This window comes from Ranitomeya imitator, chromosome 4 (genome assembly GCF_032444005.1).
Source record: "Ranitomeya imitator isolate aRanImi1 chromosome 4, aRanImi1.pri, whole genome shotgun sequence".
Classification (NCBI taxonomy): domain Eukaryota; kingdom Metazoa; phylum Chordata; class Amphibia; order Anura; family Dendrobatidae; genus Ranitomeya; species Ranitomeya imitator.
The window spans coordinates 621475150-621501354 of record NC_091285.1 but is presented as its reverse complement, the minus strand read 5'-3'; the positions used below and the strand labels follow the sequence as shown (position 1 = coordinate 621501354).

The 26205-nt window shown below is 45.3% G+C and overlaps 1 protein-coding gene across 2 annotated transcripts in view; it reads left to right on the top strand.

Moving 5' to 3' along the window:
• Positions 1-25111, top strand: part of LMAN2L (lectin, mannose binding 2 like) — a 48645-nt gene extending 23534 nt beyond the window's left edge. Inside the window, exons 5-8 of one of the 2 annotated variants that reach the window (XM_069766627.1) lie at positions 16151-16312; positions 16480-16594; positions 23432-23551; positions 23631-25111. In XM_069766627.1, coding sequence (XP_069622728.1) covers positions 16151-16312; positions 16480-16594; positions 23432-23551; positions 23631-23773 — 540 coding nt within the window. In that variant the 3' untranslated portion in view covers positions 23774-25111. The remainder of the gene's footprint in view (positions 1-16150; positions 16313-16479; positions 16595-23431; positions 23552-23630) is intronic. The other variant, XM_069766625.1, reaches the window with a different exon arrangement.
• The last annotated feature ends 1094 nt before the right edge of the window (positions 25112-26205 follow it).

Here is a 26205-nt window from a genome sequence, read left to right as displayed (position 1 = left end):
TAGGGAGTGTTAGGTACATCCCACGGCTACTTCTAGTTGCGGTGTTAGTTCAGGGTCTGCGGTCAGTACAGGTACCACCTTCTCCAGAGTACGTCTCATGCTGCTCCTAGGCCACCAGATCATAACAGTACAACTGGCCAACAATGAGTTAAACGCATCTCAGAAGAAGGGAAGAAAAGTGCTGAGCCATTTTTTTTTCTGTAGTCTGTGTCTTTTCTTCCCTCTTTTCCTCTGGGTGGCTCAGGAGTTTGGCGCTGGCATGGATGTTCAGGAATTGGCGTCTCGTGTGGACCAACTTGCTGCTAGAGTACAGGGTATTTCTGATTATATCGTTCAGACTCCGGTTTTAGAGCCTAGAATTCCAACTCCTGATTTGTTTTTTGGGGACAGGTCCAAATTTTTGAGCTTTAAAAATAACTGTAAACTGTTTTTTGCTCTGAAACCCCGTTCCTCTGGTGATCCCATACAGCAGGTTAATATTATTTCCCTGCTGCGTGGTGATCCTCAGGATTGGGCATTTTCCCTGGAATCTGGGAATCCGGCTTTGCTTAATGTAGACACCTTTTTTCAGGCGCTAGGGTTATTGTATGATGAACCTAATTCAGTGGATCATGCAGAGAAGACCTTGTTGGCCCTGTGTCAGGGTCAAGAAGCGGCAGAATCGTATTGCCAGAAATTTCGAAAATGGTCTGTGCTGACTAAATAGAATGAGGATGCCTTGGCGGCAATTTTCAGAAAGGGTCTTTCTGAATCCATTAAAGATGTTATGGTGGGGTTCCCCACGCCTGCTGGTCTGAGTGATTCTATGTCTCTGGCCATTCAGATTGATCGGCGCTTGCGCGAGCGCAGAGTTGTGCCCACTGTGGCGTTGTCCTCCGAGCGGAGTCCTGAGCCTATGCAGTGTGATAGGATTTTGTCTAGAGCTGAACGACAAGGATTCAGGCGTCGGAGTAGGTTGTGTTGTTACTGCGGCGATTCGGCTCATGTTATTTCTGATTGCCCTAAGCGTACAAAGAGAATCGCTAGTTCTGTTACCATCAGTACTGTACAACCTAAATTTCTGTTATCTGTGACCTTGATCTGCTCATTATCGTCATTTTCTGTCATGGCATTTGTGGATTCAGGCGCCGCTTTGAACTTAATGGACTTAGAATTTGCCAGACGTTGTGGTTTCCCCTTGCAGCCTTTGCAGAACCCTATTCCTTTAAGGGGCATTGATGCTACACCGTTGGCTATAAATAAACCTCAGTTTTGGACACAGCTGACTATGCGCATGGCGCCAGCCCATCAGGAAGATTGTCGTTTTCTGGTGTTGCATAATTTGCATGATGCTATTGTGCTGGGTTTTCCATGGTTACAGTTACATAATCCGGTGTTAGATTGGAAATCTATGTCTGTGACTAGTTGGGGTTGTCAGGCGGTTCATGGTCACGTTCCTTTGATGTCAATTTCCTCTTCCCCCTCTTCTGAAATTCCTGAGTTTTTGTCAGATTTCCAGGATGTATTCGATGAGCCCAAATCCAGTTCCCTTCCACCGCATAGGGACTGTGATTGTGCTATTGACTTGATTCCAGGTTGTAAGTTCCCTAAGGGCCGACTTTTCAACCTGTCTGTGCCAGAACATGCCGCCATGTGGAGCTATATTAAGGAGTCTTTGGAGAAAGGGCATATTCGGCCATCTTCTTCACCATTGGGAGCAGGTTTTTTTTTCGTTGCCAAGAAGGATGGCTCCTTGAGACCCTGTATTGATTATCGCCTCTTGAATAAGATCACAGTCAAATTTCAATACCCTTTGCCTTTGCTTTCTGATTTGTTTGCTAGGATTAAGGGGGCTAGTTGGTTTACTAAGATTGACCTTCGAGGGGCATATAATCTTGTTCGTATTAAGCAGGGTGACGAATGGAAACTGCATTTAATACGCCCGAAGGCCATTTTGAATACCTTGTGATGCCATTCGGGCTCTCTAATGCTCCATCTGTGTTCCAGTCCTTTATGCATGATATCTTTCGGAGTTATCTTGATAAATTCATGATTGTATATTTGGATGATATTTTGATTTTTTCCAATGATTGGGAGTCTCATGTGAAACAGGTCAGGATGGTATTTCAGATCCTTCGTGATAATGCTTTATTTGTGAAGGGGTCTAAGTGCCTCTTTGGAGTGCAGAAGGTTTCTTTTTTGGGCTTCATTTTTTCTCCCTCATCTGTAGAAATGGATCCGGTTAAGGTTCAGGCCATTCATGATTGGATTCAGCCCACATTCGTGAAGAGCCTTCAGAAATTTTTGGGCTTTGCTAATTTTTATCGCCGTTTCATTGCCAACTTCTCCAGTGTGGTTAAACCCCTGACCGATTTGACGAAGAAAGGCGCTGATGTGACGAATTGGTCCTCCGCGGCTGTTTCTGCCTTTCAGGAGCTTAAACGCCGATTTACTTCTGCCCCTGTCTTGCGTCAGCCGGATGTTTCTCTTCCTTTTCAGGTTGAGGTTGACGCTTCTGAGATTGGGGCAGGGGCCGTTTTGTCTCAGAGGAATTCTGATGGTTCCTTAATGAAACCGTGTGCCTTCGTTTCTCGAAAATTTTCGCCTGCGGAACGCAATTATGATGTCTGCAATCGCGAGTTGTTGGCTATGAAGTGGGCATTTGAGGAGTGGCGACATTGGCTTGAGGGGGCCAAGCACCGTATTGTGGTCTTGACCGATCATAAGAATCTGATTTACCTCGAGTCTGCCAAACTGCTGAATCCTAGACAGGCTCGATGGTCGCTGTTTTTCTCCCGTTTTGATTTTGTGGTCTCGTATCTTCCGGGTTCTAAGAATGTTAAAAGGAACCTGTCACCCCGTTTTTTCAGATTGAGATAAAAATACTGTTAAATAGGGCCTGCGCTGTGCGTTACAATAGTGTATGTAGTGTACCCTGATTCCCCACCTATGCTGCGAAATACATTACCAAAGTCGCCGTTTTCGCCTGTCAATCAGGCTGGTCAGGTCGGGTGGGCGTGGTGACATCGCTGTTTCTTCCCCAGCTTTCCGTTGGTGGCGTAGTGGTGTGCGCATGTCCAAGTGCCGAATCCACTGTGCACAGGTGAAGAAAACGCGCGATCTGCGCTATTATCCTTGTCATCGGTGGGGGTGGTCAACTTCCGGAGGCTGCGCGTGCGCAGATGGAGATCGTGGCGGCCATTTTCCTGAAGCCGAGATGCAAACTCGGCTTTGGGAAAATGGCCGCCGCGATCTCCATCTGTGCACGCGCGGCATCCCGCAGCCATTTTCCTGAAGCCCCGTGCAGCGGAGCACTCCATCTGCGCACGCGCGGCCTCAGGAAGATGGCCGCCCCCACCGATGACAAGGGTAATAGCGCAGATCGCGCGCTTTTTCTTCACCTGTGCGCAGTGGATTCGGCAGCACTTGGACATGCGCACACCACTACGCCACCAACGGAAAGCTGGGGAAGAAACAGCGATGTCACTACGCCCACCCGACCTGACCAGGGCGACTTTGGTAATGTATTTCGCAGCATAGGTGGGGAATCAGGGTACACTACATACACTATTGTAACGCACAGCGCAGGCCCTATTTAACAGTATTTTTATCTCAATCTGAAAAATCGGGGTGACAGGTTCCCTTTAAGGCTGATGCCCTCTCTAGGAGTTTTTTGCCTGATTCTCCTGGGGTCCTTGAACCGGTCGGCATTCTGAAGGAAGGGGTGATTCTTTCTGCCATCTCCCCTGATTTACGACGGGTTCTTCAGGAATTTCAGTGCTGATAAACCTGACCACTGTCCAGTGGGGAAACTGTTTGTTCCTGATAGATGGACTAGTAAAGTGATTTCTGAGGTTCATTGTTCTGTGTTGGCTGGCCATCCTGGGATTTTTGGTACCAGAGATTTGGTTGGTAGGTCCTTTTGGTGGCCTTCTTAGTCACGGGATGTGCGTTCTTTTGTGCAGTCCTGTGGGACTTGTGTGCAGGCCAAGCCTTGCAGTTCCCGCGCTAGTGGGTTGCTTTTGCCTTTGCCGGTCCCTGAGAGACCTTGGACGCATATTTCTATGGATTTTATTTCAGATCTTCCGGTTTCCCAGAGGATGTCTGTTATCTGGGTGGTTTGTGACCGGTTTTCTAAGATGGTTCATTTGGTACCTTTGCCTAAATTGCCTTCCTCTTCTGATTTGGTTCCGTTGTTTTTTCAGCATGTGGTTCGTTTGCATGGCATTCCGGAGAATATTGTGTCCGATAGAGGTTCCCAGTTTGTTTCTAGGTTTTGGCGGGCCTTTTGTGCTAGGCTGGGCATTGATTTGTCTTTTTCTTCCGCATTTCATCCTCAGACAAATGGCCAAACCGAGCGAACTAATCAGACTTTGGAAACTTATTTGAGATGCTTTGTGTCTGCTGATCAGGATGATTGGGTGGCTTTCTTGCCATTGGCAGAGTTTGCCCTTAATAATCGGGCTAGTTCTGCTACCTTGGTTTCGCCTTTTTTTTTTGCAATTTTGGTTTTCATCCTCGTTTTTCTTCAGGGCAGGTTGAGCCTTCTGATTGTCCTGGTGTGGATTCTGTGGTTGACAGGTTGCAGCAAATTTGGGCTCATGTGGTGGACAATTTGGTGTTGTCTCAGGAGGAGGCTCAGCGTTTTGCTAACAATCGTCGGTGTGTTGGTTCCCGGCTTCGGGTTGGGGATTTGGTCTGGTTGTCTTCCCGTCATGTTCCTATGAAGGTTTCTTCCCCTAAGTTCAAGCCTCGGTTTATTGGTCCTTATAGGATTTCTGAGATTATCAATCCAGTGTCTTTTCGTTTGGCCCTTCCAGCCTCTTTTTCCATCCATAATGTTTTCCATAGATCTTTGTTGCGGAAATATGTGGTGCCCGTTGTTCCCTTTGTTGATCCTCCTGCCCCGGTGTTGATTGATGGGGAGTTGGAGTATGTGGTTGAGAAGATTTTGGATTCTCGTTTTTCGAGGCGGAAGCTTCAGTATCTTGTCAAATGGAAGGGTTATGGCCAGGAGGATAATTCTTGGGTTGTTGCCTCCGATGTTCATGCTGACGATTTGGCTCGTCCTGATCGGCCTGGGGGCCCTGGTGAGGGTTCGGTGACCCCTCCTCAAGGGGGGGGGGGGTACTGTTGTGAATTCTGCTCTTGGGCTCCCTCCGGTGATTGATTGGTAGTGCTGCTGTCTTTGGATCGCAGCAGTCATCAGGTGTGTCCACTTTTTGCAATTAGGACTGGGCTATTTAGTCTTGCTTGATTCTTTAGTCTGTGCCAGTTGTCCATTGTTTTTGGAGGATTCACATCCCTGCCTGGTCTCTCCTGTTTTGCTGTTCATTTCAACAAAGATAAGTTTTGGCTTTGTTTTTGCAGTCCACATGCTGTGGGCTTTATAGTTCAGTGCATTTCCATGTTTTGTATTGTCCAGCTTTGTCTGTGTAAGGATTTCTTCAGCCAAGCTGGTATCTCTGGAGATGCAGATATACCCTCCATGTCTTTAGTCAGATGTGGAGATTTTGTATTTTTTGTGGTGGATATTTTCTAGTGTTTTAATACTGACCGCATAGTACTCTGTCCTATTATTTCTTTTTAGCTAGAATGGCCTCCTTTGCTAAATCCTGATTTCAGTCTGCGTATGTCATTTCCCTCTCCTCTCACAGTCAATATTTGTGGGGGGCTGTCTATCCTTTGGGGATTTTCTCTGAGGCAAGATAGTTTTCCCGTTTCTATCTTTAGGGGTATTTAGTCCTCCGGCTGTGTCGAGGTGTCTAGGGAGTGTTAGGTACATCCCACGGCTACTTCTAGTTGCGATGTTAGTTCAGGGTCTGCGGTCAGTAAAGGTACCACCTTCTCCAGAGTACGTCTCATGCTGCTCCTAGGCCACCAGATCATAACAGTTAGGGCTGTGGTTAAGGGTGTGTTGGGCTTAGGGTTGTGATTAGGGTTAGGGGTGTGTTGGGGTTAGTGTTGGAGTTAGAATTGAGGTGTTTCCACTGTTTAGGCACATTTGGGGTCTCCAAACCCAACATGGCGCCACCTTTGATTCCAGCCAATCTTGCATTCAAACAGTCAAATGGTGCTCCCTCCCTTCCGAGCCCCGAAGTGTGCCCAATCAGTAGTTTACCCCCACATATGGGGTATCAGCGTATTCAGGACAAACTGGGCAACAATTATTGGGGTCCAATTTCTCCTGTTACCCTTGTGAAAATAAAAAATTGCTTGCTAAAACATAATTTTTGAAGAAAGAACAATTATTTTTTTATTTTCACGGCTCAGCGTTGTAAACTTCTGTGAAGCACTTGGGGGTTCAAAGTGCTCAACACATATCTAGGTAAGTTCCTTGTGGGGTCTAGTTTCCAAAATGGGGTCACTTGTGGGGGGTTTCTACTGTTTAGGCACATCAGGGGCTCTGCAAAGGCAACATGACGCCCGCAGACCATTCCATCAAAGTCTGCATTTCAAAGCGTCACTACTTCCCTTCCGAGCCCCGGCGTGTGGCCAAACAGTGGTTCCCCCCCACATATGGGGTACCAGCATACTCAGTGCAAACTGGGCAACAACTATTGGGGTCCAATTTCTCCTGTTACCCTTGTGAAAATAAAAAATTCCTGGCTAAAAAATAATTTTTGAGGAAAGAAAAATGATGTTTTATTTTCACAGCTCTGCGTTGTAAACTGTGAAGCACTTGGGGGTTTAAAGTGGTCACCGCACATCTAGGTTAGTTCCATGGGAGGTCTAGTTTCCAAAATGGGGTCACATGTGGGGAGCTCCAATTTTTAGGCACACAGAGGCTCTCCACATGGTGTCCGCTAACGATTGGAGCTAATTTCTCTATCCCCATGATGGCACCACGGAGAGAGGGGTCCGCCCCCAGGGACAGGAAACCTACAGGTGCAAAAGGGCGTACCTCTCTCCCACATCAGTTGGTTTCCTGTCCCTGACGGGGAACCTACATCGACGTACCTGAAGGACGCTTCGTGGGATTCCAGGGGGCTGGTCCGGTCGGTTCCTGGCAGGGGGCGCCCTGTCACGGCCGGATCCAGCAGGTTTTCTCCCCCCTTTTCTCCGGCCCTGAAGCACCATCGCTGGGGTCGGCGGGCCCTATGGGTGAGTGTGGTGAGGGGAGGCAGTGAAGAAGGATCGAGCCTGCCTTCCCCACGATAAAAAAAAAAAAGGGGGAGAGGAAGGAGGCAGGTGACGGCGGTCACCGATGCAGCCTCCGTACCGCTGACAGCACATGGTGGTAGCGGCGGCTACGCTACCATAAAGTCCCAGGCGCAGAAGCTGAAGCGCACATGGGACCGCTGAGACGCCGGCCGGCCGCCCATACTGGAAGTGCGGTGCGGGCACAAACAGCAGGCGGAACCTTAGAGCGCGCGCACGGGCGTCCCTGATTATATCTTCCCTATGGGACGCCCGTGCTCTGAACCGGAAGTACGGCGTGCGCATGCGCAGATCGCCACTTTCGTCGGCGGTAAATTTAAAAAGAGGCACTTCCAGGGAGATGTGTGGATTAAACCTCCTCTTCACTAAATGCAGTGTGGAGGCCACTATGAGCGACAAAGAGCAGCAAGATGCGCAGGAGAGCGTACTATTGGCTCCTGAGCAAGTGCAGGTACAGCGGCACCAGCGCCCACAGCATCAGCGCAAAGGAAACGTTTCCTCTCAGCAGCGCAGCAGTGGACGCTCAGGGTCACAACGCAGCCGGGTCTCTGGGACACGACCGGTGACGAATCCAGTGGATATAGTCCCCAGGCCAGAGACGGTATCTCTTATTCACAGGGGTGAGTGATCTACTTGAAAGTACTAATGTAATACGGGCTTACTCTTTTTCCTAGGGAAGAAAATGTACAGCCAAATCAAAGCACAAGGTGTGTGCTATATGTTTAGAAGAGCTACCTTCCTCCTGGGAAAAAAGCTATGCGGCTCTTGCATAGAGAAAAAAAATTCAGGAGGAATCCCCGTCGTTCGCATCAGACCTAAAATTGCTAATAAAAAATCAGGTGGAGAGTGCCCTCAAAGGCATTAAAACTTCAAAGAAAAAACACAGATCAAGTCACAAGTCTCCTGAATCTAGTGTAGACGAGTCAGAAAGTGAAACATCTGATTCTAACGATTCGTCAACATCCGAGACCTCTTCGCTATCATCAGAAGGGGGGCGCAGTTGCTTCCCCATCGAAGAGACAGACGCACTGGTAAAGGCCATCAGAACGACCATGGGTCTGGTAGATGAACGCCCTAAAAGAACAGCACAGGACATAATGTTCAGCGGATTGGAACAAAAGAAAAGAAGAGAATTCCCAATAAATGAGAAAATTCACTCTTTGATCAAAAAAGAATGGAAAAAAACGGATAAAGAAGTTCTCTTGACCCCCCCAAGAGAAAATACCCGTTTGATGACCCAGCCTGATGACCCAAATTGGATGTGGCCATAGCAAAGGCCTCTAAAAAATTTGCCCTGCCCTTCGAGGACATGGGTACCCTAAAGGACCCGATGGACAAAAAAGCTGACACTTTCTTAAAAAACTCCTGGGAAGCAGCGGGAGGTGGTCTAAAACCAGCCATCGCAGCCACTTGTACGGCCCGCGCCTTAATGGTATGGCTCGAGCACTTTGATTCCCAATTAAAGGAAAAAGTCTCAAGAGAGACAATCCAAAAGTCAGTGTCCATGATGAAAGGGGCGGCAGCCTTTTTGGCAGACGCATCGATGGATTCGGCGAGATTAGCAGCCAGGTCGGCCTCCTTCTCAAACGCCGCAAGACGTGCCCTGTGGCTAAAGTGCTGGCCGGGGGACTTGCAAACGAAGACCAAATTATGCTCAATACCTTGCGAAGGTGAATTTCTGTTTGGGTCAACATTGGACGACATCCTTGACAAAGCGGGGGATAAGAAGAAATCTTTCCCCGGGTTTCCCAACCAGTCTTATAGGCGTTCCTTTCGGAACAGAAAATTCATGCGGAGAAGACCCCCAAAAGGGAATAAAGACTGATGGGAAGACAGAAGGAACAAAAACAGAGGCTTCTTGTTCAACAAACCCCCCCCTCCGGATAATAAAAAATCACAATGAAGGTACTCCCCGGGTCGGAGGGAGACTAGCCGAGTTTCTTCCAGCCTGGGAAAAAATTTCAAACAGTCCCTGGATTTTAGGTATAATAGGAGAAGGTCTCAGACTCAAATTTCGTATCCCTCCCAGCAACTCCTTCATGATAACATACATACCATGAGATACGGCCTTCCCAAAACCCTGTCTGATGACAAATGCACACTTAGCAGGATGCAGCAGGCCTCCACTGATACAGGCTAGGAGCGGCACAGGTGCAAACTACTTGATAAAAACAACCACTCCAACCAAACATTGCAGGGGTTGGCTGCCTAGCAGAAAAAATGCACATTGATATAACTCACATAGGACGCCAGTCACACTGATAGGTGCGGTGCACAGTGTCTGTATGCAACCTATTGATGACGCCCCTTGTATTAACAGGCGGGCTGCCCAGCACTATAAAAATGCAGCGCACAGTGAAAGACGCCCCAGAAAAACCTAGCCAACATAAAGAGGCCTGGCCACATCCTGCAGAAAAAGATATGATATAGTGCAAAAAATGCATGCATATGATAAATACATACACTATATGAGGTATTGGTTTAATATTTTGGCCAAAATAAAGTAAGCCCGCAACCCAACGTCAAGGGTCCCCATAATATTGCGGGTCCTAACACTAATATTAGTGTTGATAACGCCTCACACGAACAGTCAGCTCTCCAGGAGGAAATTCTGAACTTAATCCAGAAAGGAGTATTGCAAGAAGTCCCATACCGGGAAAGAGGCACGGGCTTCTATTCTCCCCTCTTCCTCCGCAGGAAACCGGACAGATCGTACAGAGCTATCATAAATCTCAAAAAATTAAACAGTTTCCTAGAGATCCAACATTTCAAAATGGAGACAATAAAATCTTGCGTGAAAATACTCTTTCCCTTGTGTTTCATGACTGTTCTAGACTTACGAGACGCATATTACCATGTGCCCATCCACAGAGATCATCAAAAGTATCTCAGACTGGCAGTGAATATCCAGGGGGAACTAAAACACTACTAATTCCGAGCTCTCCTCTTTGGGATAGCCGTCGCTCCTCGAGTATTCACGAAAATGTCAGAAGTGATGGCCCACATACGGGAACAGAGTATCCTAATAGTTCCCTATCTGGACGACCTCCTCGTGGTAGGGACCTCATTCCAACATTGCAAACAACAGTTGGATCTGGTCATGGCTTCACTGTCGAGTCTAGAGTGGCTGCTAAACATACCCAAATTCAAAATAGTGCCATCCCAGGTACAGGAGTACTTAGGGATAGTCCTAGACTCGATCACGCAGAAGTGCTACCTTCCTCAGGGAAAGATTCAAAAAATGACACAGGCAGTGTTACAGTTGACGGTATCCCCAGTCACTACTCTGAGGAAAGCAATGTCCCTGCTGGGCTCTATGACTGCCTGCATCCCGGCCGTGCAGTGGGCACAATGTCATTCCCGAGACCTACAATGGGAGACTTTAGATTCAGGCATATCTCTGCACGGAAATTTAGACGGGCAATTAAGTATCTCATCAAACACGATACACTCCCTAGTATGGTGGGCAGACCCAGAGAATTTAACCAAGGGGGTTCCTTGGGCACTACCGACGGAGAAAATCCAAACGACGGATGCAAGCCCCTGGGGGTGGGGAGCACATATAGACGATCAAGTGGCACAGGGGAATTGGAGCAAAAATCAAGAGCTAGCTTCTTCAAACATGAAAGAACTGTTAGCGGTAAAACTGGCCCTAACGTACTTTCTATATCTCCTTCACTCCCATCACGTAAAAGTCTTTTCGGACAACCAAGTATTGGTTGCATATCTAAACCACCAAGGGGGCACCAGCTGTCGAGCATTGATGGAGGTAACCCAATCCATCTTCCACATAGCGGAACACAGTCTAAAGTCCTTGACAGCTCTCCACTTAAAGGGCTCAGAAAACCAAACTGCAGACTTCCTGAGCAGAACATGCTTAAAGCAGGGAGAGTGGGAACTAAACCAGTCGGTCTTCAATCAAATCGTGAATCTCTGGGGTTTACCAGAAATAGACCTATTCGCGAACAGCCAAAACCACAAAGTAAAAACATTTTGATCAATCGATCCCCAGGGGAGCCCAGTAGCTCTAGACGCCCTAACAATTCCTTGGAACTATCACCTCGCCTACGCGTTCCCTCCGATATCGCTCATCCCCTTAGTGTTGAGGAAAATTCGGGAGGAGGGAGCAACAGTGATAGTAATAATGCCATTCTGGCCCCGCAGAATATGGTTTTCTTGGCTAAGAAAAATGTCCATATCAAGTCCATGGGTTCTACCAGACACTCCGAAACGTCTATCCCAGGGACCGGTATTTCACCCCAATGTAAAGAATCTACACATGACAGCCTGGCTTTTGAAAGGAGGCTTCTAAGGGATAAAGGGTTCTCTCCCAATCTAGTGTCCACTCTATTACAGAGTAGAAAACTATCAGCCACTAGGGAGTGCAGGAAGGATAGGGCTGTTTGTCTGCTTCCAGGGTCCACGGAAGGGACAAAAAGCATCGAAAGCCACGTTTGCGAGATGGATAAGAGACGCCATCGCCCTATCCTACTCATCCTGCGGGACAGCCATCCCGGAGAATATTAAGGCTCATTCGACCAGAGCAGTGGCATCATCCTGGGCGGAGAGAGCTGGCGCTTCAATACAACAGATATGTAGAGCGGCCACTTGGTCTTCCCAGTCTACATTTTTCAAACATTACCGTTTAGACTTGACCTCCTCTGATCCTACCTTTGGGCGAAGGGTTCTAGATGCAGTGGTCCCTCCCTAAGAGTTCTATCTATGCAAATCTCTCCGTGGTGCCATCATGGGGATAGAGAAAATGGTAGTTACTTACCGATAACGGTATTTCTCTGATCCCATGATGGCACCCGTATATTCCCTCCCTTTTCACACACAGGTGTGCACTTTGTAATGTACTAGTAATTAATTTTAGTCACGGTGCCTCTGTTAAGTTAACCCCTTCATGACCATGGGATTTTTCATTTTTTCGTGTTCGTTTTTCACTCCCCTCCTTCCCAGAGCCATAACTTTTTTATTTTTCCGTCAATATGGCCATGTGAGGGCTTATTTTTTGCGGGACGAGTTGTACTTTTGACCGACATCATTGGTTTTAGCATGTCGTGTACTAGAAAACGGGAAAAAAATTCCAAGTGCGGTGAAATTGCAAAAAAAGTGCAGTCCCACACTTGTTTTTTGTTTGGCTTTTTTTGCTAGGTTCACTAAATGCTAAAACTGACTTGACATTATGATTCTCCAGGTCAGTACGAGTTCGTAGACACCTAACATGACTAGGTTATTTTTTATCTAAGTGGTGAAAAAAATTCCAAACTTTGCTAAAAAAAAAAAATAAAAAAAAAATTGCGCCATTTTCCGATACTCGTAGTGTCTCCATTTTTCGTGATCTGGGGTCGGTTGAGGGCTTATTTTTTGCGTGCCGAGATGAAGTTTTTAATGATAGCATTTCGGTGCAGATACGTTCTTTTGATCGCCCGTTATTGCATTTTAATGCAATGTCGCGGCGACCAAAAAAACGTAATTCTGGTGTTTCGAATTTTTTTCCCGCTACGCTGTTTAGCGATCAGGTTAATGCTTTTTTTTAATTGATCGGGCGATTCTGAGCGCGGCGATACCAAATATGTGTAGATTTGATATTTTTTTATTGATTTATTTTGATTGGGGCGAAAGGGGGGTGATTTAAACTTTTATATTTTTTTTTATTTTTTTAACATTTTTTTCAACTTTTTTTTTTTTACTTTTGCCATGCTTCAATAGCCTCCATGGGAGGCTAGAAGCAGGCACAACTCGATCGCCTCTGCTACATAGCAGCGATCTTCTGATCGCTGCTATGTAGCAGAAATAAAGGTGTGCTGTGAGCGCCGACCACAGGGTGGTGCTCACAGCCACCGGCGATCAGTAACCATAGAGGTCTCAAGGACCTCTATGGTTACAATGGAGATGCATCGCCGACCCCCGATCATGTGACGGGGGTCGGCGATGACGTCATTTCCGGCCGCCCGGCCGGAAGCGGTAGTTAAATGCCGCTGTCTGAGTTTGACAGCGGCATTTAACTAGTTAATAGGTGCGGGCAGATCGCGATTCTGCCCGCGCCTATTACGGGCACATGTCAGCTGTTCAAAACAGCTGACATGTCCCGGCTTTGGTGCGGGCTCACCGCGGAGCCCTGCATCAAAGCAGGGGATCTGACCTTGGACGTACTATCCCGTCCAAGGTCAGATAGGGGTTAAATAGGTTAAGTTTAATTTGTGCAAATATTGAGTTGCAGCTGAAGTTCTGTATAAGGCTTGGTTCCCATTGCGTTAATGGGAAAGCGCTAACGGGCAGCGTTGCACGGCGAAATTAACGCGCACGGCAATGGGAACGCGCAGCACTAGCGCGTGCCATGTTTGGCACGCGCTAGCGACGCGCCGGTGCTTCCTGGCGCGCCGCAGACGCTGCTTGCAGCGTCCGAGGCGCGCCCGCGGTCCGTTCCCCGCTATATAGTGGTAATGAGTGCGGTCAGTCTTAGTCGTCTCCTCTGTATATAGTGGTAATGAGTGCGGTCAGTATTAGTCGTCTCCTCTGTATATAACAATAATGAGTGCGGTCAGTATTAGTCGTCTCCTCTGTATATAGTGGTAATGAGTGTGGTCAGTATTAGTTATCTCCTCTGTATATAGTAGTAATGAGTGCGGTCAGTATTAGTCGTCTCCTCTGTATATAGTGGTAATGAGTGCGGTCAGTCTTAGTCGTCTCCTCTGTATATAACAATAATGAGTGCGGTCAGTATTAGTCGTCTCCTCTGTATATAGTGGTAATGAGTGTGGTCAGTATTAGTTATCTCCTCTGTATATAGTAGTAATGAGTGCGGTCAGTATTAGTTGTCTTCTCTGTATATTACCGTAATGAGTGCAGTCAGTATTAGTAGTCTCCAACGGTAATGAGTGCGGTCAGTATTAGTTGTCTCCTCTGTATATAGTAGTAATGAGTGCGGTCAGTATTAGTCGTCTTCTCTGTATATTACCGTAATGAGTGCAGTCAGTATTAGTAGTCTCCTCTGTATATAACTGTAATGAGTGCGGTCAGTATTAGTCGTCTCCTCTGTATATAGTAGTAATGAGTGCGGTCAGTATTAGTCGTCTCCTCTGTATATAGTGGTAGTGAGTGCGGTCAGTATTAGTCATCTCCTCTGTATATAGTGGTAATGAGTGCGGTCAGTATTAGTCGTCTCCTCTGTATATAACGGTAATGAGTGTGGTCAGTATTAGTCGTCTCCTCTGTATATAGTAGTAATGAGTGCGGTCAGTATTAGTCGTCTCCTCTGTATATAACGGTAATGAGTGTGGTCAGTATTAGTCGTCTCCTCTGTATATAGTGGTAATGAGTGCGGTCAGTATTAGTCGTCTCCTCTGTATATAGTGGTAATGAGTGTGGTCAGTATTAGTCGTCTCCTCTGTATATAGTAGTAATGAGTGCGGTCAGTATTAGTCGTCTCCTCTGTATATAGTGGTAGTGAGTGCGGTCAGTATTAGTCGTCTCCTCTGTATATAGTGGTAGTGAGTACGGTCAGTATTAGTCGTCTCCCCTGTATATAGTGGTAATGAGTGCGGTCAGTATTAGTCGTCTCCTCTGTATATAGTAGTAATGAGTGCGGTCAGTATTAGTCGTCTCCTCTGTATATAATGGTAGTGAGTGCGGTCAGTATTAGTCGTCTCCTCTGTATATAGTAGTAATGAGTGCGGTCAGTATTAGTCGTCTCCTCTGTATATAGTGGTAATGAGTGCGGTCAGTATTAGTCGTCTCCTCTGTATATAGTGGTAATGAGTGTGGTCAGTATTAGTTATCTCCTCTGTATATAGTAGTAATGAGTGCGGTCAGTATTAGTTGTCTTCTCTGTATATTACCGTAATGAGTGCAGTCAGTATTAGTAGTCTCCAACGGTAATGAGTGCGGTCAGTATTAGTTGTCTCCTCTGTATATAGTAGTAATGAGTGCGGTCAGTATTAGTCGTCTTCTCTGTATATTACCGTAATGAGTGCAGTCAGTATTAGTAGTCTCCTCTGTATATAACTGTAATGAGTGCGGTCAGTATTAGTCGTCTCCTCTGTATATAGTAGTAATGAGTGCGGTCAGTATTAGTCGTCTCCTCTGTATATAGTGGTAGTGAGTGCGGTCAGTATTAGTCATCTCCTCTGTATATAGTGGTAATGAGTGCGGTCAGTATTAGTCGTCTCCTCTGTATATAACGGTAATGAGTGTGGTCAGTATTAGTCGTCTCCTCTGTATATAGTAGTAATGAGTGCGGTCAGTATTAGTCGTCTCCTCTGTATATAACGGTAATGAGTGTGGTCAGTATTAGTCGTCTCCTCTGTATATAGTGGTAATGAGTGCGGTCAGTATTAGTCGTCTCCTCTGTATATAGTGGTAATGAGTGTGGTCAGTATTAGTCGTCTCCTCTGTATATAGTAGTAATGAGTGCGGTCAGTATTAGTCGTCTCCTCTGTATATAGTGGTAGTGAGTGCGGTCAGTATTAGTCGTCTCCTCTGTATATAGTGGTAGTGAGTACGGTCAGTATTAGTCGTCTCCCCTGTATATAGTGGTAATGAGTGCGGTCAGTATTAGTCGTCTCCTCTGTATATAGTAGTAATGAGTGCGGTCAGTATTAGTCGTCTCCTCTGTATATAATGGTAGTGAGTGCGGTCAGTATTAGTCGTCTCCTCTGTATATAGTAGTAATGAGTGCGGTCAGTATTAGTCGTCTCCTCTGTATATAGTGGTAATGAGTGCGGTCAGTATTAGTCGTCTCCTCTGTATATAGTAGTAATGAGTGCGGTCAGTATTAGTCGTCTCCTCTGTATATAACGGTAATGAGTGCGGTCAGTATTAGTTGTCTCCTCTGTATATAGTAGTAATGAGTGCGGTCAGTATTAGTCGTCTCCTCTGTATATAGTGGTAGTGAGTGCAGTCAGTATTTGTTAATTATGACTGTCAGATGATTTATCTAATATGGAAACTATAATAATGGATTGTATAAATCTCATCCTCCTTTTGTCCTCCTCTCTTTTACCAGCGCATATTTCCCTATGTGTCGGCAATGGTGAGCAATGGATCCCTGTCCTACGATCACACCCGGGACGGTCGTCCTACAGAGCTCGGGGGATGCACAGCGATGGTTAGGAATCTGAACCATGACACTTTCCTGGTCATACGCTATGTAAAGCGCAGGCTCACGGTAAGAATGTATTTTTTATTCTCTTGTATGGACACCTGCACACAGCGGTCGGCACATACGCAGATTGAGAACTCAGAACGATATGGCTTCACTGTATGAAGTGATTTATCGAACATTCATCTTTTGCCACTCACTTGTCCTGTCTTCGTCCTCTATATCACGGACAGATCATGATTGACATTGATGGGAAGCAGGAATGGAGGGATTGCCTAGATGTTCCCGGTGTACGTTTGCCCCGGGGATATTACTTTGGGGCTTCAGCAGCTACGGGAGATCTTACAGGTAAGATGAAATCCATTCTTGCTGCTGACAATTTTGTGTTTGCTTTTTTTTTTTTTTTTTTTTTTTTTGTTTCTCCTTCCAAGAGCCATAACTTTTTTTTTCTTTTAACCTGTGTTTTTGTTAACAACATCTTTTTTATTTGTTGTTTTTTTTTTTAATTTTTTTAAGTAACAACAAACAGTGTATACAATACTTTAGAATGACAAACATTGAAGTCCACATGGGGATTAAACCTACAGAAAATAAAATACAACATAGCATACAGGGCTGTATTCACCAGATTACAACCATTAATGACTACTATTAAATTGGAACAATATTTTTGGATGATTTAACCAACTATCCCAATTAACATTGAAAACTTGTAACTTATTATTTTTGTGTGCTATCATTTTTTTTCAAAAGCACAACGTTTTATTTATTGATTGTATTATCTCTTTGTTGGCAGGAATTCCAATATCTTGTAATCCCTACTTTTGTAGCTAGAAGAATATGTGAGGCAATATTAACTTGTAGTTTTAATTGACACCCTTCAGCTTTATTTTTATGTAATTTACAGAAAAATGGGGCTAAATTTGAATTGCAGTGAAATGGTGAAAAAAAAAAAAATGCAATGTCACCATTGTTTTTTGTATTTATGGCCGCTTTTGTGCTGTAAAAATGACCTGCCACTATGGTTCTCCATGTCATTTCAATTATGGCAATACTGAATTTGTATGTTGTTTTTTTTTTTCTATTTTGGTGTTTAAAGGAAAATTCAGACCTGTATCTTTATTATTTTTTACTTTAATAGAGAAGTGCAAGGAGTGAGGGCTTGTATTTTGCATGACCAGTAGATTTTTTTTTTTGTAATATTGTTGGTGTATATATGACATTTTTTAAATGTATTTTATTCAATTTTTTGCCATGTTAGGAAGAGCCTTAGGCTACCAGTCTGCAGTCACTCTTTGTGACTACAGACTCCTTAATCCTCATTTCTCGCACTGCGCTCTGGACGGTCATGTCACCGCAAGCATGCGGTTTGAATACTTCCGGCAACATTCCTACTAGACTGTAGCCAACATCACTCAATACATTTGCATTGAGCGGAGCCACGCACATCTAGTCGGCATGTGACCGCATGTATGCAAATCACATACTTGTGGTTATGGGCCCAGTGCACAAGGCGCCATCACCGGAGAATCCTCAGAGCGCAGTGCAAGAAAAGAGGATTTTACAAGTCAGTAGTCACATAGTCTGCAGTCACTCGAAGACCGAAAAAACCCTTCAGACTGAGCTCCATGGGAATAAAAAGATGTCGGGTCCTTCATCTGGCTGCTATGGTGACCTATCCGCCAACTGAAATTTCCTTGTGTGAAGAAGATGGGCGCCCAGGCCAGTTGCAGCCATTTAAATGCCACTGTCAAACAGCAGCAAGTGGCGCTAGCTCTGGTCTCTGCTGTTAGCGGCAGGTGTGGGGTTTTATTATTCAGACCGAACCCTTCCTACGCCAGGAAGGGGTAAAAGGGTTTCTCCTCTGTGGTCCATGCCTACTTGTTAGAAAGGCCTTGACATCAATCTGATCACAAAGCGTTCTCCTGTTGGGATCTTAAGTCTTTAGGGAAACATAGCAGAAAATGTTTAATTTGCCTACAGCGCCACCACAGGAGAAGGTAAGCATTACAGAGCGTGCATTCACATCTCTGGATTGTGTGCGTAATGGAGGACTGGATGGGTCCTCCAGTACGAGATACTCTCTGTAATGGCTCTATTTTCTGGCCAAGAGATGAGGATCCTGAACCCAACTACTGCCTCCCTAATAGGAGATATGAAAATGTGTTTTCTAAGTTAAAGATCCCATTTTATGTGAGTTATGGGATTTCAGGCTTAAAGGGAACCTATCCTGTGCAAAACAAAACGCTATTTAAATGCAGTTATAGGGTTAATTTGTGCCTGTTTGCCTTCATTTTGTCCCGGTAGCGACATTTTCATTAGCTTCTATCCTCCAAAGAGCTTTCATTAATTGGGGCGCGCACGGAGCGGCTGCAGTCACCACTCACTAGATTTTGAGCGGCGGCTGTATTGACCCCGAGCACTTTGATTGACAGCTTGCTCTGCGCATACATGCTGCGATGCGGCCCGTCAATCACAGTGATGGCAGCTATTCCATGCACGCCCTATTACTGATAGCGAAGTTATTTCCTCCCGGTCGCTTGGCTTTCAGTAAGGGTACCGTCACACACTGCCATTTCGATCGCTACGACGGTACGATTCGTGACGTTCCAGCGATATCGTTACGATATCGCTGTGTCTGACACGCAGCAGCGATCAGGGATCCTGCTGAGAATCGTACGTCGTAGCAGATCGTTTAGAACTTTCTTTCGTCGCTGGATCTCCCGCTGTCATCGCTAGATCGGTGTGTGTTACACCGATCTAGCGATGCGTTCGCTTATAAGCAGGGTAAACATCGGGTAACTAAGCGCAGGGCCGCGCTTAGTAACCCGATGTTTACCCTGGTTACAAGCGTAAAACTAAAAAAAACAAACAGCACATACTTACATTCTGGTGTCCGTCAGGTCCCTTGCCGTCTGCTTCCCGCACTGTGACTGCCGGCCGTAAAGTGAAAGCAGAGCACAGCGGTGACGTGTGCTTTCACTTTCACTTTACGGCCGGCAGTCACTGAGTGCGGGAAGCAGAGACGGCAAGGGACCTGACGGACACCAGAATGTAAGTATGTGCTGTTTGTTTGTTTTTTACGCTGGTAACCAGGGTAAACATCGGGTTACTAAGCGCGGTCCTGCGCTTAGTAACCCGATGGTTACCCGGGGACCTCGGCATCGTTGGTCGCTGGAGAGCTGTCTGTGTGACAGCTCCCCAGCGACCACACTACGATTTACCTACGATCACGGCCAGTTCATATCGCTGGTCGTGATCGTAGGTAAATCGTATAGTGTGACGGTCCCCTAAGGCTTCCCAATATGAGTATTTGATGTTGTAGATTTTCTGCACCTATTATATAAATTGGGTTACTATTTTATTTTTCATGTGTTTTTATAACGTACTAGCTGAAGAGCCCGGCGTTGCCTGGGCATAGTAAATATCTGTGTTTAGTTATAGCACCTCACTTCTCTTATTTTCCCATCACGCCTCTCATTTTCCCCATCACATCTCTCATTCCCCCTAACACTTGTCATTTCGACCTCACATCTGTCATTTTCCGATCACTCCACTATTTTCCCTCAGTCCTCTCATTTTACACTCACACCTCTCATTTTCACCTCAGTATATACATGTTTGTCATCTCCCTTATATATAGTATACACCTGTATGTCATCTCCTGTATATAGCATATACCTGTATGTCATCTCCCCTGTATATAGTATATTCCTGCTGTGTGTTGTCTCCCCTGTATATAATATATACCTGTAGGTCATCTGCTCCTGTATATAGTATATAGCTGTGTGTCATCTCCTCTTGTATATAGTATATACCTGTATGTCATCTCCTCCTGTATATAGTATGTACCTGTATGTTATCTCCTCCTCTATATCAGAGGTGTCAAACTGCATTCCTCGAGGGCCGCAAACAGGTCATGTTTTCAGGATTTCCTTGTATTGCACAGGTGATAATTTAATCACCTGCACAGAATAATTCCAGCACCTTGTGCAATACAAGGAGATCCTGAAACCATGACCTGTTTGCGGCCCTCGAGGAATGCAGTTTGACACCTCTGCTCTATATAGTATATACAGTTAGATCCATATATATTTGGACAGAGACAAAATTTTTCTAATTTTGGTTATAGACATTACCACAATGAATTTTAAACAAAACAATTCAGATGCAGTTGAAGTTCAGACTTTCAGCTTTCATTTGAGGGTATCCACATTTAAATTGGATGAAGGGTTTAGGAGTTTCAGCTCCTTAACATGTGCCACCCTGTTTTTAAAGGGACCAAAAGTAATTGGACATTTGACTCCAAGGCTATTTCATGGGCAGGTGTGGGCAATCCCTTCGTTATGTCATTCTCAATTAAGCAGATAAAAGGCCTGGCATTGATTTGAGGTGTGGTGCTGCATTTGGAAGGTTTTGCTGTGAAGTAAACATGTGGTCAAAGGAGCTCTCCATGCAGGTGAAACAAGCCATCCTAAAGCTGCGAAAATAGAAAAAACCCATCCGAGAAATTGCTGCAATATTAGGAGTGGCAAAATCTACAGTTTGGTACATCCTGAGAAAGAAAGAAAGCACTGGTGAACTCATCAATGCAAAAAGACCTGGGCGCCCACGGAAGGCAACAGTGGTGGATGATCGCAGAATAATCTCCATGGTGAAGAGAAACCCCTTCACAACAGCCAACCAAGTGAACAACACTCTCCAGGAGGTCGGCGTATCAATATCCAAATCTACCATAAAGAGAAGACTGCATGAAAGTAAATACAGAGGGTTCACTGCACGGTGCAAGCCACTCATAAGCATCAAGAATAAAAAGGCTAGACTGGACTTTGCTAAAAAAAATCTAAAAAAGCCAGCACAGTTCTGGAAGAACATTCTTTGGACAGGTGAAACCAAGATCAACCTGTACCAGAATGATGGAAAGAGAAAAGTATGGCAAAGGCGTGGTACAGCTCATGATCCAAAGCATACCACATCATCTGTAAAACACGGCGGAGGCAGTGTGATGGCTTGGGCATGCATGGCTGCCAGTGGCACTGGGTCACTAGTGTTTATTGATGATGTGACACAGGACAGAAACAGACGAATGAATTCTGAGGTATTCAGAGACATACTGTGTGCTCAGATCCAGCCAAATGCAGCCAAACTGATTGGTCGTCGTTTCGTACTACAGATGGACAATGACCCAAAACATAAAGCCAAAGCAACCCAGGAGTTTATTAAAGCAAAGAAGTTGAATATTCTTGAATGGCCAAGTCAGTCATCTGATCTCAACCCAATTGAGCAGCATTTCACTTGTTAAAGACTAAACTTCAGACAGAAAGGCCCACAAACAAACAGCAACTGAAAACCACCACAGTGAAGGCCTGGCAGAGCATCAAAAAGGAGGAAACACGGCGTCTAGTGATGTCCATGAGCTCAAGACTTCAGGCAGTCATTGCCAACAAAGGGTTTTCAAACAAGTACTAAAAATAAACATTTTATTTAAAATTATTCAAATCTGTCCAATTACTTTTGGTCCCTTTAAAAACAGGGTTGCTCATGTTAAGGAGCTGAAACTCCTAAACCCTTCATCCAATTTAAATGTGGATACCCTCAAATGAAAGCTGAAAGTCTGAACTTCAACTGCATCTGAATTGTTTTCTTTAAAATTCATTGTGGTAATGTCTATAGCCAAAATTAGAAAAATGTTGTCTCTGTCCAAATATATATGGACCTAACTGTACCTGTGTGTCATCTCCCCTGTACATAGTATATATCTGTATGTCATCTCCTCCTGTATTAGACCTCGTTCACACGTTATTTGGTCAGTATTTTTACCTCAGTATTTGTAAGCTAAATTGGCAGCCTGATAAATCCCCAGCCAACAGGAAGCCCTCCCCCTGGCAGTATATATTAGCTCACACATACACATAATAGACAGGTCATGTGACTGACAGCTGCCGTATTTCCTATATGGTACATTTGTTGCTCTTGTAGTTTGTGTGCTTATTAATCAGATTTTTATTTTTGAAGGATAATACCAGACTTGTGTGTGTTTTAGGGCGAGTTTCGTTTGTCAAGTTGCGTGTGAGTTGCGTGTGAGTTGCGTGTGGCGACATGCATGTGGCGACTTTTGTGAGATGAGTTTTGTGTGGCGACATGCATGTAGCAACTTTTTGTGTCGAGTTGCATGTGACAGGTTAGTGCAGCAAGTTTTGTGCATGGCGAGTTTTGCGCGTGGCGAGTTTTATGTGTGGTGCCTTTTGAGTATGTGCAAGTTTTGTTTGAGGCAACTTTTGCATGTGTTGCAACTTTTGTGCATGTGACAATTTTTCCGCGGGTGCAAGTTTTGCATGTGGCGAGTTTTGAGCGGCGACTTTTATGTGGCGAGGTTGGTGTATGTGTGGTGAAATGTGTGCTGAGGGTGGTATATGTGTTCAAGCATGTGGTAGTGTGTGGCGCATTTTGTGTGTGTCCATATCCCCATGTGTGGGGAGTATCCCATGTCGGGGCCCCACCTTAGCAACTGTACGGTATATACTCTTTGGCGCCATCGCTCTCATTCTTTAAGTCCCCCTTGTTCACATCTGGCAGCTGTCAATTTGCCTCCAACACTTTTCCTTTCACTTTTTCCCCATTATGTAGATAGGGGCAAAATTTTTTGGTGAATTGGAAAGCGCGGGGTTAAAATTTCACCTCACAACATAGCCTATGACGCTCTCGGGGTTAGATTTTTTATGTAATTTTTTTACATAAAGCTGCTTTGTTCTTGAAACTTCCTAGTATTTGATTGTGATAAAACTTTCAGTCCTGTGTGGATTACATGCATTTTTTAATTGCATATTTTCTTCATTTCCTTTAAGCCTATGGGGAAAATCTGCAAATAAAACATATATTTAGCTCAAGAGGAATTGACATGTTGGGGATGTCGGCTGCGCAACAAGAAGATGGCAAAGTTGGCAGGAGATCGGTATAAATCCCGTCCACTTTGAAAGACACTGAAAATATCCTGTGCCAAAAACTCCTCTTGGCAACGTAACCTAAGGCAGCCAGGCATCATTTTTATTCTTTTAACCCTATATCTCCAGGTGATTAACTCTTTTGCACATGACCGGTTCCCTTTAAACAGTAAGATCAGTCTGTGGTATGAGATAGGTGGACCGCCCTGTGCCCCATACAGATATTGTCCTTTTTTCTGCTCAGACAACCACGACATCATCTCTCTGAAAGTGTACCAGATCAGCGTGGAGCGCACCCCTGCAGAGGAGAAGATGGACAAGGAGGTCTTCATCCCAAGTGTAGACAACATGAAGCTGCCTGGAGGTGGGTCGCCCGGTCCCACGTCCTCTCCTGTCTTACATGTATATGCCATGATCTAATCTTCATCTGGTTGCTCTTCCAGTGGATGACCCGGATGAGTCCATGAGCGGCTTTGCAGTCTTCCTCATCGTCTTCTTCACGCTGATCGGTCTGGTTTTCACCGGCGTCATTCTGCTCATCGTGTACAACAAGTGGCAGGAGAGAAGCCGGAAGCATTTCTATTAAGTCCATGACGCGCCCGTTTGCCACGTTCTTCACCAATGGTGCACTGATGAGACTTGCAGACAACGTCCCTGGTGGAGAGTCATTCTGTGAATGGGTCGGAGGATGAATCCTTCCAGCTGGAGATGTAGCAGACGCCGCTCCTATTGGGTTTTTAACACTGGTTTGTTGTTTTATTCGCTGCTACCGGAGTCTATCTGTAACAGATCCATGACATTTTCATATGCACTGCTCGAGTCTCTGCTGTATGTAGGTGAGGCAACTGTTGAAGAACAAGCAGGAAGGACGTGGTCTTCTCCGCTGCAATCTCTATACACTGTGGGGGGTTTTGTTATACATTGTATGATATGTTAATTAGTGATGAGCGAGCGTGCTCTGATAAGGTGTTATCTGATCATTATCGGGGGCTAACCGAGTGACTTCGGCATGATCGAGTCCCCGCAGCTGCATGTCCCCCGGCTGTTCGACAGGGCAGCACAGTGGCTCAGTGGTTAGCACTGCAGCCTTGCAGCGCTGGAGTCCTGGGTTCAAATCCCACCAAGGAGGACAACTGCAAAGAGTTCTCTCCGTGTTTGCGTGGGTTTCCTTCGGGTACTCCAGTTTCCTCCCACATTCCAAAGACATACTGATAGGGAATTTAGATTGTGAGCCCCAACGGGGACAGTGATGATAATGCGTGCAAAATGTAAAGCGTTGTGGAATATGTTAGCGCTATATAAAAATAAAAGATTATTATTACAGTACACATGCAGAGATTTCCTGTTTGTTAGGCAATCCCTGCATGTGTTGCGCCTGTTGAACAGCCATGAGACATGCAGCTATGCAGACTCGACCATATTTTTCGAGCATGCCGAAGACACTGGGTTAGCCCCCGAGCATTCTCTAATAACACCTTATCCCTGCACGTTCGCTCATCGCTACTGTTAATGTTTCTCTATATCAGACAGAAAGCAGATCGGACCACGGCAGTAGTAGATGTGAGCTCATGTGCCTTCAGGATGCAGAGCACTCTCTCATCTTCTGACATGACTATTTTAATAACTGCTTGTATTTTCCACAAAATAACAATTCTGAAGCATCTTTCCTAGAATTTTACATGGTGCTGTTCATCTGTGAACCCTCCTGCAAATGTATAAATCAATTCCCAACTAGGTGCTGCCATTCCCCCTTGTCAGTGGAGTGTTTTTTTTTTTTTTTTTATACACTCTGTTTTAACACACGACTGTTTTAATAGGATGAGTGATTTCCATGTTCTTGACGGGTGGCACTCGTACCTATGTTTTCTATGGGGCCGTGTACATGTACAATTTTTTCCCCCTCAGATCAAGTGGTCCAAGTGAGAAAAAGAAAAAAATAAATAAGAAATCGCGGCAACACCAATTTATCTCCCGAGAATCAAATGGCACTCGCCCATTCACATCTATTAAGAAAATCAGACTGCACTTGACGGGGGGGATGACTGATGCAGCCCAACAATGACTACTAAGGAAAGATGCTCCAGTTGTGTTATTTCCTGGATAGCGCAAGATGTTTTACTTAGAAGGAGCAGACGGGGCTCCATCACTAGTTTTAGTTGAAAAGTTTAAATATGTTTTATTTTTTAAAGAGGAATGAAGCTATCCATAACAGTACGAGGGTGAGCGCCGCGTAGAGATCCGTCCTGAGAGCCGCACACGCTGTGAAACTCATGGCCGTCCTGCCATCATAACCACTAGAAGTGACAGCTCTCTAAAAGGGGTTTTTCAGGTTGAAGGGGAACCTGATATCTGGTAGATAAGGCCCAATCCACGAGATGATCGCAGCCGGGTATGTTGGACTCTCAAACCCTGCGGCTTTTCAGAGAAAGACCCAGTTATATAGTCGTATAGTATAGTCGTCCCAGCGTCTCCTTGGCTGCTTCTCTCCGCCCTGGATTGACAGGTCTTTCCCTACGTGTGCATATCCGCACAGATTGGGCAGCAGCTATCGGGTTCCCTTAAAAAATAAAATGCTGTGTTTTTTTTTTTTAATTTAAATTAATAGACCTCTTCCCATAGCTAGTCTATAATTTCAGTTCAGTCTCATGGAAGTAGAAGGATTCTGAGAAGTGATAAGCGAACGTGCTCGTATATTATGTTCAAGTCCCTGCGGCTGCATGATTTCCGGCTGTTAGACAGCTGTAAACACTGGGATTGCCTGTTTGTTACGCAATCGTGTTCAGGCTGTCTAACAGCTACAAGTCATGCAGCCGCGGGGACTCGGAACATATGAGAACGGCCAGATGCTCAGATAAGACCTGAGCATGCTTGGAGGACATGTTCTCCGAGCACGTCACAAATTATGAGCTACTCCGAGCTGCAGTACCACACATGACTTCTTGACAGAGGTGGGACTTAGAAGAAAGTATATTCAAATGTATGTGTTCATTATGGGTTTGTCTAAATCCCAGGGAAGAG